Consider the following 16,969-nt stretch of genomic DNA (forward strand, 5'->3'; position numbering starts at 1 on the left):
TTTGTCCATTCCTCACTGTTATTGTATACTAGGACAAGGACAGTATTCCAGTTAAATTCCCTAATGGAGCTTTAGCTGGACTTCAACTGGGCATGTAAATACACTGTTTCCTACAAATTGTGGGAAAATTAGGCTTAAGGGTAATGAGATTCATCCCCCAGTAGGCTGCATTTACTGGAATGATTTGTAGTAGTATCCTATACAGTGTTTCCCTCATTATATTCAATCATTCATATTGACCTTTGACCCCTGTATTCAATTGCTGGAAATGTGCGTGTGGGTGTGGGTTAGTTTTCCCTCCGTGGGACCACAACCTTGCATTTAATACCAATTTTAAGACCAATTCCCCTACTTCATAACACAATGCTTCCTTCCTGTGGAAACAGGACCCCCCACCCTTTACCTCCACAGCCCTGGACCACCACTTAAAGCAACTCTCTCCAGTTCCTGCTAGTCCACCTTTACACCTCATTGTGAGCTTTAGAGAAGTCAGGAAACACACAAACCAATCTCACACTGCAGATGTTTTTTCAGTCCAGCCAGCCAACGGGCATATCCGACTGTAAAACACTCTGTTGACTACACCTGTCCTGCAAAAGTACACACTTCACCAGCAGCCTGGGGAAAGGAAGGAGGGCGTTAAGGAGCGACAGAGGCAAAGGGAAACAGAGTTTAGAACAGTGTTTTGTCAGAGGTAACACTAGTATGGGCGGTTCATGTATAAACAGGGAGCTGGAACATTTTGATGTGTATCGTAGCGGTTGAGTCCTGCAACGAGGGGATTTTTTACAGCGAGTGAGTGTATCTGTGTTAGTCTAGTCTGTGTGTGAATGTACAGTGGTATGTGTGTGTTGTAAAAGAGCAGCGTGTGTGTTGGCTAATCAGCTGACAACCATTTTGGGCTCTGTCGCCACACAAAGAGGCTTTGAGAGCACTGCTGGACAGCTGTCACTGGTGCAACACACCACAGTGCATGCTGGGTGTTATCACAATATTTCAACTGCTCACCCAGAGTCGTATATATGTTTGTAGTTGTAGCAGCAGTGGTGAAGCTCCTTGGAACTCTTAAAGCTCTTGTGAGAGGCCTCCTGAGGTCCAAGTACAAACAAATAACTGACAATCTATAAATAATATCAATATTTCTGTGAGAGATATGAAGCTCCTCAATAAATTGCTGCATATAGAGTACAGTATGGTTGCAAAAGGTAGAATTCTGTTCAGAATCTTTACAGAGGGGTTGCCACAGCATCACAAAATGTTGTTCTTTTAAACAATGTTAGGTCAGAAATGTTGTTTGCAAAGGTTTATTATGGGGTGAGTAGTTTCCTCAACATTCTTGTACCTTTGCCCTTTTCTCCATTATCCTGTTAACTTTTTGTGCCAAATCAAATATCTAATGGTCATGATTAATCTGCTCACTTGTTGGCTTGGTTCCTAGTGTAAAACTCTTTGTATAAAAGATTTGCTGAGACATTATTTTCCCATTTAGGAATTGAATGGGAAGATTTCCTCTGGGATCGAGCCCTATAGGAAAACAAATGGTGGATGTCAAGTACAGTAGGGGTGCCCCTAATTGTCGGCCAAACATTAACTGTTAAAACAGGTTGAACTACTACTTCTATGACAACATTTGATTTCATGCTCCCAACATATATATTTGAAGGACGAAACTAATGCTACTGTAAATGCTAGAAATCCCTGTATAGACTGCTGGTTCTGTGTGACTTAAATTCAGTTCATTGAACTGGCGAATCTGTGATAGCTCAGCCACCTGAGAAAAGCTGGTTTACATGGCTGTCATCCAAACAGAGGCCTTCACCTGCACACCAACATGCCAACTAATAGATGGACTTGTTGGAGAAGTGTTGTCTTAATGGATTCATCCTCTTTTCACCTCTAAATTGTGTGTGGTAGTCTGGTGTATGCTGTGGCATTGGTAAGCATGTATGCAGTGGTTTTGGTGATGCTTTGCTGATGCAAAAGTTGTCTGAGTGGCCCCTAGTGCTGGTGGTATGCTGATCTGGGATCATGGATATTGAACACAGCTGTAGATCAAAGTTAAATATGCACATTGGCTGCCCTCCTAGTGAGCCTGGCTCTTCAGCGTTGAGGTCAGTGAGCTTGTTGGGTAACCTGTACACCAGGGTGGGGTGACCACCCCCTACCTGCTCTTTGTTCTCTAAACACCTTCTACAGTCTACATCAGTTTTTCTAACTCTGTGTCTGAATTTGATCTCACACTCTGTTCCATGCTTTTCTACTTTTTATATTGAGGATGGTCAGACAGGAATCATACCCAAGAACCTCTCCAAGGTTTGGAGGTGTGCTGACACTGCAACGTGCTGATCTGAGACATGTCTGTAAAGTCACTGGTTCATCTGACACTGAAAACACAAGTAATAGATGATAAGTACAGTTGAGACCAGCTGTATAAATCAGGTCAAGGAAAGTAAGGGAGAAATGTCTGCCTTGGTCAAACTACTACCTATTGTAGATGACCTTGAGCAAGGCACTTAGCAATCAGAGGCAAAGAGTTAAAGACTGTGGTTGGATGGTGCAGCTGAAACATGAGAAGCAGGGTGGTGCCGCAGCTAAATACCTCTCTCTGGATAAATAAATCTTAGGTAATCCCTATTATGAGGAAACTTAACAACACCATGTCCTTCAAGGTATTATAGAAGGTACATATGTCTCAGTAACCCCTTGAGACAATTTCTTCAAATTCGGCAAAACTGTCCTGACACATGAACTGATAATAGGTGGTCAAATGTCACTTTGACCTCACAAAACATGTGACTCAAATAACGGTGAGCTGGAATGAGGTAGATCAATAAGGTTTGGTCGATCAAGGTTTGAGCTAAGCCAGTGAAAACTTTGCTTTGTTGTCTTTTCACTGCCGTCAGGATAAAGTTAAGTTGCAGCAAAGAGGGACATAGACGACTAAAGACTGTACAGACAGTAAAAAAAGTGCAAACATTTTAGTTCATATTTGACTTTTCAAACTGAGAAATGCGAGTTGGCCAATCCTATGAATGTGTTATTCCACAGATGCATCTATTCAGTAGATTTGGGCTTAACTGAACACACAAGTTCAATTGGCAGCAGATCAAACCATTACTAACCAAACCATTACCATTGTAACAGAATAGGAAAATGCATTTAATTTCACAGCATATATAATTGTTTAACTTATACCCATACTGTATATTAAAACATATACATGTATTCTCTTACACAGAGGATAAGACATGCCAGCTTATTAAGAATAACAAAGTTACAGGTCATGTCTTATGTTTCATTTTAGCCACGGGGATGTAGCCTTGTAAGATTAAAAAAAATAATACATCGTATCTGTAGTCATACTGGAATGAAACTGAAGTAGAGGGAGGAGGCAGAGACATTATACATGGTCCAATTTCATGGAACAAGTACTGTCATTGGGCAGACAGTGGCACTGGAATTAAGACTCAAAACTTTGATTGACTTGAAATTGATCAAAAGTTGCATTATTTTTCATTTACTTGCATATTCATGTTGTTGCAGTGGTGCATTCAGGTTTTGTACTCCAATGATACAGTAGGCTCTAGCTGAAGTAAAACCTCAAAATACAAGCAGCCATTGAACTCTGTTACATTTGAATCATAGCAACAGCAGCTGAGGCTCACGGGTGTCATATTATTTATAGCAATTTGCCATATCACACTGATGGAGGCTTTGGGGAATGATTTTTAATTTATAAGACTCAATGAGAATCAAAGCCGCAGGTAGCAGTTAGTGAGGTCCAATCAGTTTTATTTATATAAACCTGCTAAGGTTCACAGGAAATGCAGTGTCTTATTGGCTCCATGGCACAAAATTTTAGTCAGGTCCAGTCCTCCGACAGGGGATAAAAATGGACTCTTGGCATAAATGTTTGGATGTAAGTTTGAGGCCATGCAGCAGACAAACCTCCCACTCCCTGGGATCAAAACCAGGGTCAGGATTTCTTTACCGGTACCTAATTATATGTTAGGATTGTGGAATTCTGCATCCCTGCGCGTGACCTGTGAGGAACACCCTAACATAGTCAAACAAAAACTTGCTGGTTTGCTGCAGCAGTGCTTTCAGACTTGACAAAACTCATGATGAAAGTTTTTCTTTACATTCCCTTTCAACTCTGACAGGAACATTTCACAAGCAAACAAAAAGGCAAAAATACCTTCATGTTCTCTTAACAGGAAACTTGTTTAAAGCATTTTGCAATATCTTTACGCGGTACTGCACTTTCATACCAAATTCTCTGAAAAGGAGAATGAACATATGCTAACAAGAAAGCTACTGCACATCCACATAGAAGAAGCAATGGAGTGCAGTGAAGAAAGTCCACAGGGCCAGATTATGGTTAAGTCATACATTTTTTATATGTACACAATGGATGTCAAGGTATGGTTTTAAAGAACAACATCCCATATTGTTAAGCGTTTTTCTCACAGGGAATGTTGAGCACAACCTAGTTCTGTTAATGCTTACAGAGACCATTTTGGAGAAAAGTTTATTTGACTCATTGTAATGAACATTAAACATATTTCCGAAAAAGTTTGTGCGATCCTTTAAGAATGCAGTGAAGGAACTGGTAAGTCAGACACACTGATCAAAATCAAATAATCCCATGGGTCATTTTAATATTTTATTGCGAAGAGAAAGTTCAGGGATCTCAGTAAAAACGAATGATGGAGAAATCAACACATATAGTGTGATGTCATTTTTGAAGAAATATGGAAATTAACTGTATTTATGGTATAATTAGGATAGTGGCACTGCAGGAGCATATTTTGTTCCATGACTGTTCTATTCCATAACCCCACCCCATCACTCAACTGGTTGCCTAGGAAACCCTACTGTATGCTTCTATTATTTCTCATCTGTCTGTCAATGGTCTGTTTTAGTCCCATTGGTAGTTGCCTTAAGTGTGTCACTCAACATGTAGCTTAGCATAGCTTAGCATAACCTGGCTTAGCATCAAGACTGGCAGCAGGAAGAATAGCTTTTGTAGCTATGTCTGAAGGTGTAGATATCACTGATGTTGAATGTTGCGGCCTTATTATTTGTCTTCCACTCTGACTCAAGCTGTCTTGACTTTCATGGCAGTCGTAATTAAACTCATCAGAGACTGTCCACGTCCAACGAAGAGGGGACAAATGGCAAAACCTTTGTAAGCACTATGACTGAAAAGCTGCTGGCTCCGTCTAAATGTTGAGTCATCACATAGCAGAGCAATAGGATCACATTCTCTGGAGTCTTATATCATGCACTCTGCTGCTCTCAGGGTATAAATGCTTGGCCAAACAATGGGCGTCCAGATGATTATTAATGGTGTTATTGTTGCCTAAAAGTTTGCTAAGGGAAGTCGCTGATGTGAGGTACGAAGCCACAGACAGAAGCAACACAACTCAAATTTCCCATCCACTCTTCAGTCTGTTCTGTCTTATTGTTGCACCGTTGAGTCTGAGTGCTTTCTGTATTTTTGCTGCTCTGCCTTTTCCCTTTGCTCTTTCTCCCAGGGGGATTTTTTTTAGTCTTTGTGCTAGATAGGGAGGAGAACGCTGGCAGCTGTGAAGTTGATCAGAGCAGCGTGTCCCAGCCAAAAATTTTGTTCACTTAACCACTCTTCTCTCCTTAGGAGATTTGATAAGAATCTCACAGGTGATCACTCATTTAGAATTACACCAACCTGTTAAAAAAGAAACTTCAGGACTGATTCTGAATTACCTGCCAAGGTGGATGTTTAGGCAGCAACAGTGAAACAAGACAGATGAACACTGAGGAGAGGAAGACAGCAGTGACTGTGTGAGGAGGCAGCGAAATTGCCAAAAGAAGCTGTACCGCTTAGGTTAGCTAGAAGCTAAAAAGCAAGGAAAAGCAAGTTAGCAAAGAACACAACCATTTCTGATTTCTGTTCAAAACAGAAATCTCCAATTTCACTTGCTTCTTATTTGCGAGCAAATGTTTTCATCATCATTTAAATGGAAAATTGATGTAAATAATGAAAATCACTCCTTAGCTTACACTGTTAATAAGCAATCAAAAGAAGAAACAAAAAATAGTGAAATAATCACTGAATAAACACTTTAACGTACAAATCAGAAAAATACAGGTCCTATTTGGCATCCTCTCTAACACGTGAGTCTTGTTCTAGACCCTTATTCTTAATCCCCAAATACACTTTTTCCAATTAAAATCTAGTGTCATTTTTCATTACAGAAACATGATAATTGTAGGTGGAAAACATGTTCATGTTCATGTCACTTTTCTGATGACACTGTGAAACACATGTTCTACCCCTCAAAGCCGTTCACCCTCAGCCATACCCTTTGAATGAATGTTCCACATTGCTACTGCAAATGGATGCTGACATCACTGCTGTGCTGACGCCTTATTGGGTCAGCTGTAACCAATGGTCCATAGGACAGAGTTTCATAACAGTTTATGGAGTTTCTTCTGCTTATGACCAACCAGGCAGCGGAAAATCTGTACTGGCACCAGTAAATGAAATAAAAACAGCTCATGCACTTTGTCTAGTACTGGCTTGGAACCTGGCTTTAGAAACTATTAATGAAACTAGCGCTTTGAGTATTTTTGACATTACATGTATACTTTGACGTACTATAGGAGAAATATGGCTTAAGTATGAAATAATTGCTGAGTTTCATTGATCTGCTTCAGCGAGAGCCTTTGAACAAGCAGAACCATCTTCAACGTTTTCAGTAACAGATTTTTTGCCATAATCCTTTAAAATTCTGCCTGGTCCTGTTTTTGGAAAAGACTAAATAGCATCAGATTGATTCAGAGATAATGTATTTTTGCAGTCAAACAGGAAATTAGCATCTCCATGAGTTCCCTTGATCAAAAGCCAATGGGATTGTGATATCGGATTATTGCAGAAAATGAGAGATCACTCTCTCTAATGAACAACACTTTTATGATTATAAACACATAAATGCAGAGGGCATGGTGGCGCAGTGGTAGTGTTGTTGCAGCACAGCTAGAAGGGTTTGATTCCCGCAGAGGACACTGTGGGCGCTGCGCAGTGTGTCCTCTCCTCCGTGTCGCCGACACCTTGGTTGAGGTCAGCAAAAGGGCCTTTCTGTGTGGAGTTTGCATGTTCTCCCCATGTCCCCAATGGTTTCCTTTACAGGAACCCCTCAGAAAAATATGCAACAATCCTGGTCACTGTAGCACCCCCTCTGGTAAATCAGGGAGCCTGATGGGAAGAATCGGTGGGAATAACGTGATCCTCCCACACGCTACATCCTACTGGTAAAAGTCCCCCCTGTCTCATAACCATGTATAGGAGGACGCATGAGTCCAGTTCGGGGCTCTCCCCAGGTTGGCAGCGATAGGTAGTCCCTGTAAGGCACAGGTAGTCCCGAGGATTTGTAGGATTTTGGCACTGGGTGTTTAAAAAAAACAACAGGTTACAAAAATCAGGGTAAAAAAAAAAAGTTGTTATTTGAAATACAAAGCTAACTTAAGGCTATGAAGGAACTACACCACAGACACATTACTTCAACATCACCACAACAAAGCTTCCTGCTTCTTTTGTTTTCGCCTTTGTGACATTTAATATCTTTGAAAACCTCTGTAGTCTCCTTTAGCCACTTGTCAGTAGCCGCCAATCTCAAGGCACATAAACGCTTCAAAATTCACAACTGTGGTATTCACTGACGTATTTTATGTCGTAGAAAAGCTCAAGTTAACCACAGACCTTATTTCAGGCATTTGACCGAGAGATGAGAGAACCAGACGTTCAACGGTGTTAACGTATTTCAAGGTTTTAGAACTTATTCCTGCGACGTTCTGCCCACCACTGTACGTGAACATGAGTAGCTCAACCAAGGATCATATGCATGTGTCTGTCTTGTAACAGGATTACATCAATTGTGATAGAATACTTTTTTAACCACCATCTGGTATAACTGTTGGTGTTAGTATTCCAGACTTTTGGGATATAACTTCATCATCAAGGATGCAAACTATCACATAAAAGTCACCAGAGCACTTTGCCCTGGTGCTGCATGATGGGTTTTTTTTGTTTTTTTTTTAGCCTTGGTAGAGGTTCGCAGTCTTGCACAGCTCTTAGAGTGGAAATCCTGGAATCACAGTGATGGATGCCAACCAGTGTGACATTTGTTTGGTTCGATGTTTATAGCCACAGTTAAGTTATTTTAAGAGTTGAAACATCAGTACCAGCCATGTCACACTGCAGTCGATTCCTTCTCAAACAACTGGATTTCCTAGACAATGTGGCATTAAAAAGAACATACCAAAACAAGAGGGGTCTCATTACTCTTTCTACCCCTCCACCCTTTTCCTCTTTGTGTCTCTTGTTGAGAGCTCTGCAGTATAATTCCATGAAATATCTTGAATCTTTTCCAGGCCGGATTATTCCTCCTGCATTAATCAACAGCTTGCATGAGCTTTCTCTGTCATGATTTGGTTTTGTGAGCATTGCTTCTGTATTTTGCCTCATAAATTCAGTTTGATTCATCATTGGAAGACTCCAGTTCTCTCAAACCAACACTGCTCTTGGCCACTGTCTTGTTTTTTTCTGTCATGCATTACCTTGTAATTATTGTCTTTCCTTCCACTCCAGCATACTTTCTTCGGCTCCTCTATCTCCTCTCTTGTTTCACTTTCAGAGTTTGTCCCTACACTGTGTTTGTGGTGTTCATGTGTCTGTTTTAGGTCGACTTTTTGTCTCCTTGTACTTCCTGTTCTATTGTTCCTGCTTGGATCAAACGAATGAAAATTTACTATTTCCTGTCCCACAATTCTGACTCTTCTTCTTCTTCTTCTTCTCTTTTTTGTTTTTGAACTTTCTCAATTTCAGTGTTTATCTTCTCTGTAAATCTTTTCAGGATGGCTAAGCTAAATGCTTAAGATATATTTTGCCTATGTACTGATGTCTTTGCCTCCCCATTTTCTCTTACTTAACTTGCACCAAACACTTCCTGTGCGAATTGTCACTTGCTGAATTATGAAATGATGATAATTAAAGATTTTACATTTTTACATCCCCAACAAGAAAACACCAGAAAAAGTTACTTAAAGTATAGTTTTTTAAAGTTTTTCCTTTGTTTATTTGATTTATGTCTGGTGGCTCTAACTTAACCTTATGGCAAGCTAGATTTGGTTCATGGGCTTCACTATGGAGAAACTACAGAGTTTATGGAGGTTTGTATAAAGGATTTAGTTTAGTTTAGTTAAGTTTAGTTTATGTGACATAAAAGTTTAGTAAGATGTATGATATGGGATTTTTAGTGTGAAAATTGATGCATTGAAATAGACTTTTAAGGTTTGCACCTTTGCAGATGATACCATTCTCTCTAGTTTGTAGAAAAACAGTCAAGTACAAAGAAGACAATATCCTTTTAAAATACTGTATCACTACATTAATATGAGACATCAGATTGGACTATTATACCAATTTCTTACTAAATGTAAAACATTTGAGTGAACAGCTCAGGATGTCCTAACCCGCACCATACAGTGAACATGCTGATGTGTCACTTGCTAGAAATATCACTCACCTTGGTTCTATTTGAGTGACATTTTTCAAACACTGTCTATCTCCAGCTTACGTTAATTGCTCAAAATTATTAGATACATATGGGTTTTGGAAGAAGAGATCACAACCAACGTCTGCTGTGACTTCAGTCTGGACAGCATATGGCACTCCATCAGCCAGAGGTCACTCACATGACATCTAGTTTGGAATCAGTGTTTGTAGGTACAAGGGCCCAGTTTGTAGAATTGCGTTTTTCTTGTAGAAAAACAATCAACAATATTTACAAGAACATTTTGCCTCCCTGCATTTCCCCTTTTTTCTGTTCATATTTTGTCATTTTAGCTTATTAATTCACAAATTGCCTGATGATGTTGTGTACATTTTGGATTTTCAGGGTGTTTTCAAATAAATGTATCAAAATGAGCATTGATGGAAACTCATCTTACCCCCACAGCCTCCAAACAGCGGGCCTCCTCCACTGCCAAGCTCCTCGCTCCCTGAAGGTTATTATGAGGAGGCAGTTCCCCTGAGCCCCGGGAAGGCCCCTGAATACATCACATCCAGTGAGTGTCCCTTGGTCGATTGTACACATCATCATCCATTCAGACACTTGTTACTAAGGGCGTCTTTCCACTAGCTCACCTTGGCTCGGGTGGGTTTGGGTTGGTATCGCTCGGTATGGATCCGTTTCCACTGGCACTGGCTACCATGTCAGCGTGGGTGGACTCACCTGCTGAAAGTTCCCTGGCGCAAAAACAACAACAATGGATGACATGGAGGCAGTATTATGCCTGTTGCTTGGTCAGTGATTGTTGCTTAAACTGAAAGTAAGGGACAACAGACAGGCAAGGCTTCAATCAGTGAAACAGAACACCCAAGAAAAGTATAAAAGACTTTACCAGGTGATCAACCAGTATGCTGCCGAGGCTAAGATGATACGAAGTGGACAACGTAAGCTGGTAAGTTACCCAATCAGCGCCCCATTATGTGTTTACATCACATTTTAGTCCCCGCTCGCCTTGCTTGGAACCCCAGCAGAGCAGGGACCAAAATGTTTAGTGTTGGGGCCAGAGGAAACCGGGCCAAACCGACCCAAAACAAGCCGAAGTGAGCCAGTGGAAGCATGCCCTAACTCTTCACGGGTGAAATTCCTTCCCAGACTATGACTCCGACGCTATGAGCAGCTCCTATGAGTCGTACGATGAAGAAGAGGAGGATGGCAAGGGTCAGAAAATGCGTCACCAGTGGCCGTCTGAGGAGGCCTCCATGGATCTGGTGAAGGATGCCCGGATCTGTGCATTCCTACTGCGCAAGAAACGTTTTGGCCAGTGGACCAAACTTCTCTGTGTCATCAAAGATAACAAACTGCTGGTGAGACACAAACATGCGCGCATGCGCGCGCACACACACACACACACACACACACACACACACACACACACACACACACACACCCTGACCCTTTCTTTTTCTTTATCAGTGTTACAAATCGTCCAAAGACCACACCCCCCAGATGGAGCTGACACTGTCAGGCTGTAGCATCACTCACATCCCCAAAGATGGCAAGAAGAAGAAGCATGAGCTGAAGATTGTCCACCAAGGAGCCGACGCCCTGGTGCTGGCTGTGCAGAGCAAAGAACAGGCCGAGGAGTGGCTCAAGGTAACGTTAAAAGCCCCCCCTCCCATCTTAGAATGACGATGATGTCAGTCTCAGCTGATGGGTGGTTCCACACTACAGTGTTCAGATAGTGGACACATGGAATTCATCAGCAATAATCTCAGTTTAAAACATAATTACATCTAAATTCATCTGCTTCAATAGAAAAGTGTTTAAATCATTGAAAAATAGATCACAGTGATTTACACTTGACCTTAAAGAACCATTAATCTGTAAGTTTAAGGTATCCACAAAAATACACTGTAATTTTTTTACAAACACGCACGTACATGCCTTGTTGTTCGTGAATGATCACATGATACACCATCCATCCATTTTCTTCCGCTTATTCCTGTTGAGGGTCACGGGGGGGCTGGAGCCTATCCCAGTGGCTATGGGCAAGAGGTGGTTCACCCTGGACAGGTCGCCAGTCCATCGCAGGGCCAACACATGTAGACAGACAACACTCATCAACCGATTTGCCTAGTCCCCAATTGCATGTCTTTGGACTGTGGGAAGACACCGGAGTACCCAGAGAGAACCCACGCAGGCACAGGGAGAACATGCAAACATGCACAGAAAGATACTTTGCCCAAGCCAGGACTCGAACCCGGAACCTTCTTGCTGTGAGGCGACAGTGCTGACCACTGCACCACCATGCCGCTTCACATGATATGCGTTTTCAATAATTAATATAGGATGTACAGACTAATACTTCTGTGCTATAAATGGCTCCAGATGAATAAACATTTTTAACTGTGTTGTAGTTTATGTACAATAATCCAAAACAATGAATTGTGGACTTATGGTCATTAATTATTGAAAAAAAGATATACTAAAGTAACATTTGAGTTTAACAAGAAGTCACTAAATGTAATTCGAGAGTATAACAGGTTCTATCTAATACTGTCGTTGCTGGAAGCAACACACTATCCATAACTAATGTGACACGCAACCTTTGTTATTTTAATGAAGATATTTTTAGAAAAAAGTGTGTAGCTATGCTAACACTTCCCATCTACTACCATTCTTTGTGCTAAGCTTGCAAGCATAGGTCTCATCTCCCTAGTGCAGCACAGAGGAGAGAAGGGGGCCTGTATTTGGCTCTAAGGACGATAGACAATGTGCGAATTTAAAATAAAATAGGAGTGTTCCTTCAATCACTGATAGCTGGTCAAAAGAATCAACAGTGGTTCAAGTACACACACCTAATTTTGATTTTCTTGCCAATCTTGACATCAGACTTGGGTGTAGCTGTCAGTTTGAGAATGACAACGTCACTCTGAATGAATCTTCACCTGGTTTTGTATGACAAGGTGGTTTGTTCAGGTTTCTGTCACTCTGATATAAAGACGTGTGGTTTGTTGCCCCCTTCCTTTCCTCATTTCATGAGGTCTCATTAGAAAATCAAGCGTGAAGCATTTTAGCACCAAAGACCCAGATGGTTTCTCTTTTGTCAGGGTCAAATCATTTGATGCTTCTGTCTCTGCAGACCTGTGCGGATACAAACTCAGCTCCACCGAAACGTTGATAAAAAATCATTGATTACAGACTCCGGGTCTTGTTCCATATTGAGTCAGACAGCTGGATTTTAGGAACATGTTGAAATGATAACAATGGCAGACAACCCCCCTGGAGGTGAAATTGCCTCATCAATGCACACGTCGTCTTTGTGCTGCTGCAATCAGCACTCATCAGATCCAGTTGGCAGAGGTTCTCCGCTCTCTGTCCTTCCTACACTGTCGTCATTCAGGGCGCGTTCCAGTGTCACCCAGAAAGATGAACGTGTCTTTATGTCTGTCCTGCTTGGACCTCTGCGTATTTAGCAGTTCTTCATCACTCCTCTTCCTCCTCCTTTCTTTGGTACCTTGACCCCCTTTTCTTCAATAATAGTCATCCATGCATTGCATATGACCAATTTGGATGACAGCGATGAACATCTGTTACAACACTTCCCACCCTTGTTGCACGAGCAAGCCAGCAGTGTGTTCCGTGACAAAACTGAAATCACATTGAGCAAATAAGGAATTGAAAGAGAAGAGCTGGAAAAGAAATGAAGAATGGTTGGGAAGAAAGACCAAGGTGAGACGAGGAAGGAATGAGACATACAGCAGGAAGATGATCTTCCAAAATCTGGCTAGCTTCATCATTCACTCCCTTTTCTTCTCCCTCTGCCTCCTGCTACATCATGACTTGATTTTCTTTGTCTCCACAACTCAGGGAACATCTTCCCACTCTCTAACTTATTTCTTGTCAGTTTGGTTGAAACTGAAATAGGTACATCATCATCTTGTGAGGACATGATTGACACAATATCTATTAATCAATAGAAATGTATCCTTCTTCTGTTTTTGAATCAGGAGTTGTTTGCTTTAATTGAATATCTGACATTTCACTTCTTACCATTTGCATGGGACATGATTTCTTCTACTGGTTCTGCAGTGCAAACCACATAAATACGTAAGAAAAAAAGTATTATAAAAGACACAAAATGAAGATCAGATTACCAAAAAAAACAAGCAAATGTTTGAGCACTGCTGTCATGCATCTGTGGTGTTTGAAAACTGCAGCAAAAGATTAAACTTTTTTTTCAGTTTCTTGATTAAAAAATCCTCCAATAAAATGCTATTAAAGGCTTTCACATGGCTAAAGTCCTTAATATGATGTGAATGTAAAGACAGATCCATGTTTTGTCAAATTAATGATATATATCCAGAGAGTATACTGTATAGACAGTTTCATTTGACTGTGTTATGGTTTTTAAAAAATCAGTAGGTTTTCAAGCTGATTTCTTGGAATTAAAAGACAATCATGGAAGTTAATACGAATAAAAGACCACTTTCCCTGCAGCAGTAACATGATGACCATCAGAAACCCCCTTTAATTTAAAGTGCTGCACACACTCCGACAGCCCTCATCCATCGCACATCATCTTAGCTACATAGAAGGCCAGTCTGGCAACATAGCTGTCCAATAGAGGATAGACATGGTGGTGCTGTGTGTCCCACTCTCTGGCCTCCGAGCCTCCATCTCAGCCAAACCCACGAAGCCACAGTCTGTCATTCCCCAGCAAAACGCAATTATGCTCCCTCCAAGCCAAAACCAGTGAGCTGAGGAGCTCTGCCCAGGCAGAGATGGTCCATCGTGCTTCAACTGTGTGTATGTGTATCTATTAACCAACCTGCGCAAATGTGGTTCATCAGAAACCTCAATTGCCACCGCTCATCTACACACACACACAGCTGTCACCATCACACGCCGAGGATTGCAGATGTGTCTTTGGGTTGCAGGGTTTGCAGTCCAACAGGGTCACGTTAATGCAGACTGGCGCCCCATCCAGAGCGCTGGAGATCTCTTTTGCCCTCTCTGGACCTTATTGCATAAGGGGTTCATGGATGTAGTAAAACTCTGTGGTGTCTAATGTGTGTAGCAGACACCTCCACCGCTCTGGCAGCTCCTCCAACGCATGTGCTCTCTCTCTTGTACTCAAGAGTACTAGTCTGCCATCGAAACTAGTCAAGCTTTACACTAAATAGCATGGGGTCACAGAGGACCTGTGGCACTGCTTGAACTAGAACAAAAAAGTGTACTTTCTGGAAGACAGACTCAGACCCACAGATTTAAATCTACAAGTAGAATACAGAAAGGGCCAGCTACGTACATTTAGCTTAAGCTAATGGAGACTTACGGCTAACAGCCAAAAACGTCTGTTTACAAACTCTCCAGTGCATCATTCAGTACAGTCCATGTCTTTATCCAGCTGTTTGCTCATTCAACAACAACAAATAAAAAACACTATGATTTGACATAAAAGCTAACTGGACCACTTCGGTATGTCATGTCCCTGAACCGTAGGTGATCTAGTATCGCTTTGAACAGTACCAAGCTCCACTATATGAAACAAATGCAATAATAATAATAATGACAAACATTATTTGTGTTGCACCTTCCGTACCCAGATTGCAGCTCAAAGTGCTTTACAACAAAGAGGAAAGATCCAAGTTTAAAGAATAAAACTGAATAAAAACAGAATGTGTCTCATAAGGAACAATACAAAATCAAAATAAAACAATCAAAGAGTGAAACGCATGAAATAGGTACAATGATCGAGTGCTTTACAAAAAGAGTGCAACAGATAGCAAATTATGTGTTTTTTTCCAGCGTTTAGGGGCATAGTTAACAAAAGCTGCGTCACGGATCTTCTTCCTGATATTGCTGGAAGCCTCCCTCCAATAACAAAGCTTACGAGGGAGTTAGCAATGTAGCATGGTCCTCTCCAGAGGACAGTGTGTGTTTAACTCCAGACATGCTCTCTAAGCTGCTTAGCTATGTCGCAATAATGTGAGGAAATTTTTAGAAAAAGAGTCCCACCCACCCACCCATGTGTTTGATTATGGTTTGAACACAACATTCCTCCGTCAGACATGACAGACAATCTATGTGTGCGTGCGTGCGTGCGTGCGTGCGTGCGTGCGTGCGTGTGTGTCATCAGCCAACGCTCTGTTCCTTTATGTTTCCAGGTCATGCGAGAGGTGTGTGTTAACGGGAGCATTGACTCAGACGGAGCTGGATCTGGATCACCGGCTCACAAACCCGAACTGGAAAAGGTACCAAGAAAACAATTGAGCTCTAACCCTGGTAGATCAGCTGACGGTCAGATGATCCCCTCCACCAACCACTATTGGCAAATGTCATTTAGGCACCTTATCTAGGTCTTTCTGTGTTGTCTGAATGTTGTCCTTGCAACCACCTCCACCTAGTTTCACGTGTTTCAGACTCAACCAACTTCTCTGGTCATTGTTGACGTCTCTGTTCTGGATCACGATGGGGGTCTTTGCTGCTGCTCTCCCTGACTTTAGCTTTCCATGACTGCTTGTAGAAGGGCCGCACCAGCAGATAAACTCAATGCAAACACCCAAAGTTTCCTTTGACTCAAGGGGCTGACTAAAATGCATTTTAAGTGAACATGGTGCAGCAAACTCAGCCCAGCTTAATTATTACTAACACATAACAGATGCTCTTAAGGGTTTTTACAGTACTCTGACACAGCTGTGTTTATGTGTTACTGCCATCAGTGACTTTCTCTTGCATTTATTCTTGTTTTTGCATTTGGTCTCCTTGTCTTTTAGAAGTTGTCATGTGACAGGCCAAGCTCAGATGGCGAGGCACCACATGAGAATGGACACATGGACTGCAAGGACCAAGGTGAGAGACAACAGCAGTGCCCAACCCAACACTTTCCTTTCAATAAATGAAGTGATTCAGGCCCGTGGGAGTAATAGATTTTCTATGCATCCAATGAAAATTCCCTCCAAAATGACAAACAATAATAATTCTGGTTTGTACTGAGTCAAAAGAGGATTAACCAGAAGGGAAAAAATTACCAAAGGAATGAGCAAAGGCGAAGCAGTGCACAATACAAATCATGTCCACTGATGTGTTTCAGTAAAACCTGTAAAACCATCAAACTCCACTGTGGTCATCCGTCCCCACAAAGATCTCACTTGAACGGTGGTGTTTTCACATTTCTTCCTCTTGCCCTCTGAATGAGGATAAATAAAAACTGTGACTGCTCTCTGGCTTCCCTGTCTCCACTTCTCGGACTGTAGTTTAAAATGAAATGAAAAGAAACATTGCGATTAATGACAGCCAGTCAGTACAGCCAAACACAACAAAACAAGTGACAGAGCAGACAGACACGCATCAGTTCACGAGCTAGCTGTCAGACACAGGTGCAGGTAGGGGTCGAATGTACTAAACCCAGA

The 16,969-nt window shown here is 41.6% G+C and overlaps 1 protein-coding gene across 4 annotated transcripts in view; it reads left to right on the forward strand.

Annotated features, from left to right (window-relative positions):
• afap1 (actin filament associated protein 1) overlaps window positions 1-16,969 on the forward strand; it is a 98,423-nt gene that overhangs the window by 61,464 nt on the left and 19,990 nt on the right. For 3 of the 4 annotated variants that reach the window (XM_086197541.1, XM_086197538.1, XM_086197542.1), the window contains exons 4-8: window positions 10,002-10,110; window positions 10,707-10,918; window positions 11,028-11,207; window positions 15,725-15,811; window positions 16,334-16,409. In XM_086197541.1, coding sequence (XP_086053667.1) covers window positions 10,002-10,110; window positions 10,707-10,918; window positions 11,028-11,207; window positions 15,725-15,811; window positions 16,334-16,409 — 664 coding nt within the window. The remainder of the gene's footprint in view (window positions 1-10,001; window positions 10,111-10,706; window positions 10,919-11,027; window positions 11,208-15,724; window positions 15,812-16,333; window positions 16,410-16,969) is intronic. The other variant, XM_086197539.1, reaches the window with a different exon arrangement.

This window comes from Aulostomus chinensis, chromosome 24 (assembly GCF_037954235.1).
Source record: "Aulostomus chinensis isolate RoL2024-O1b breed Wild chromosome 24, RoL_Achi_v1.0, whole genome shotgun sequence".
Classification (NCBI taxonomy): domain Eukaryota; kingdom Metazoa; phylum Chordata; class Actinopteri; order Syngnathiformes; family Aulostomidae; genus Aulostomus; species Aulostomus chinensis.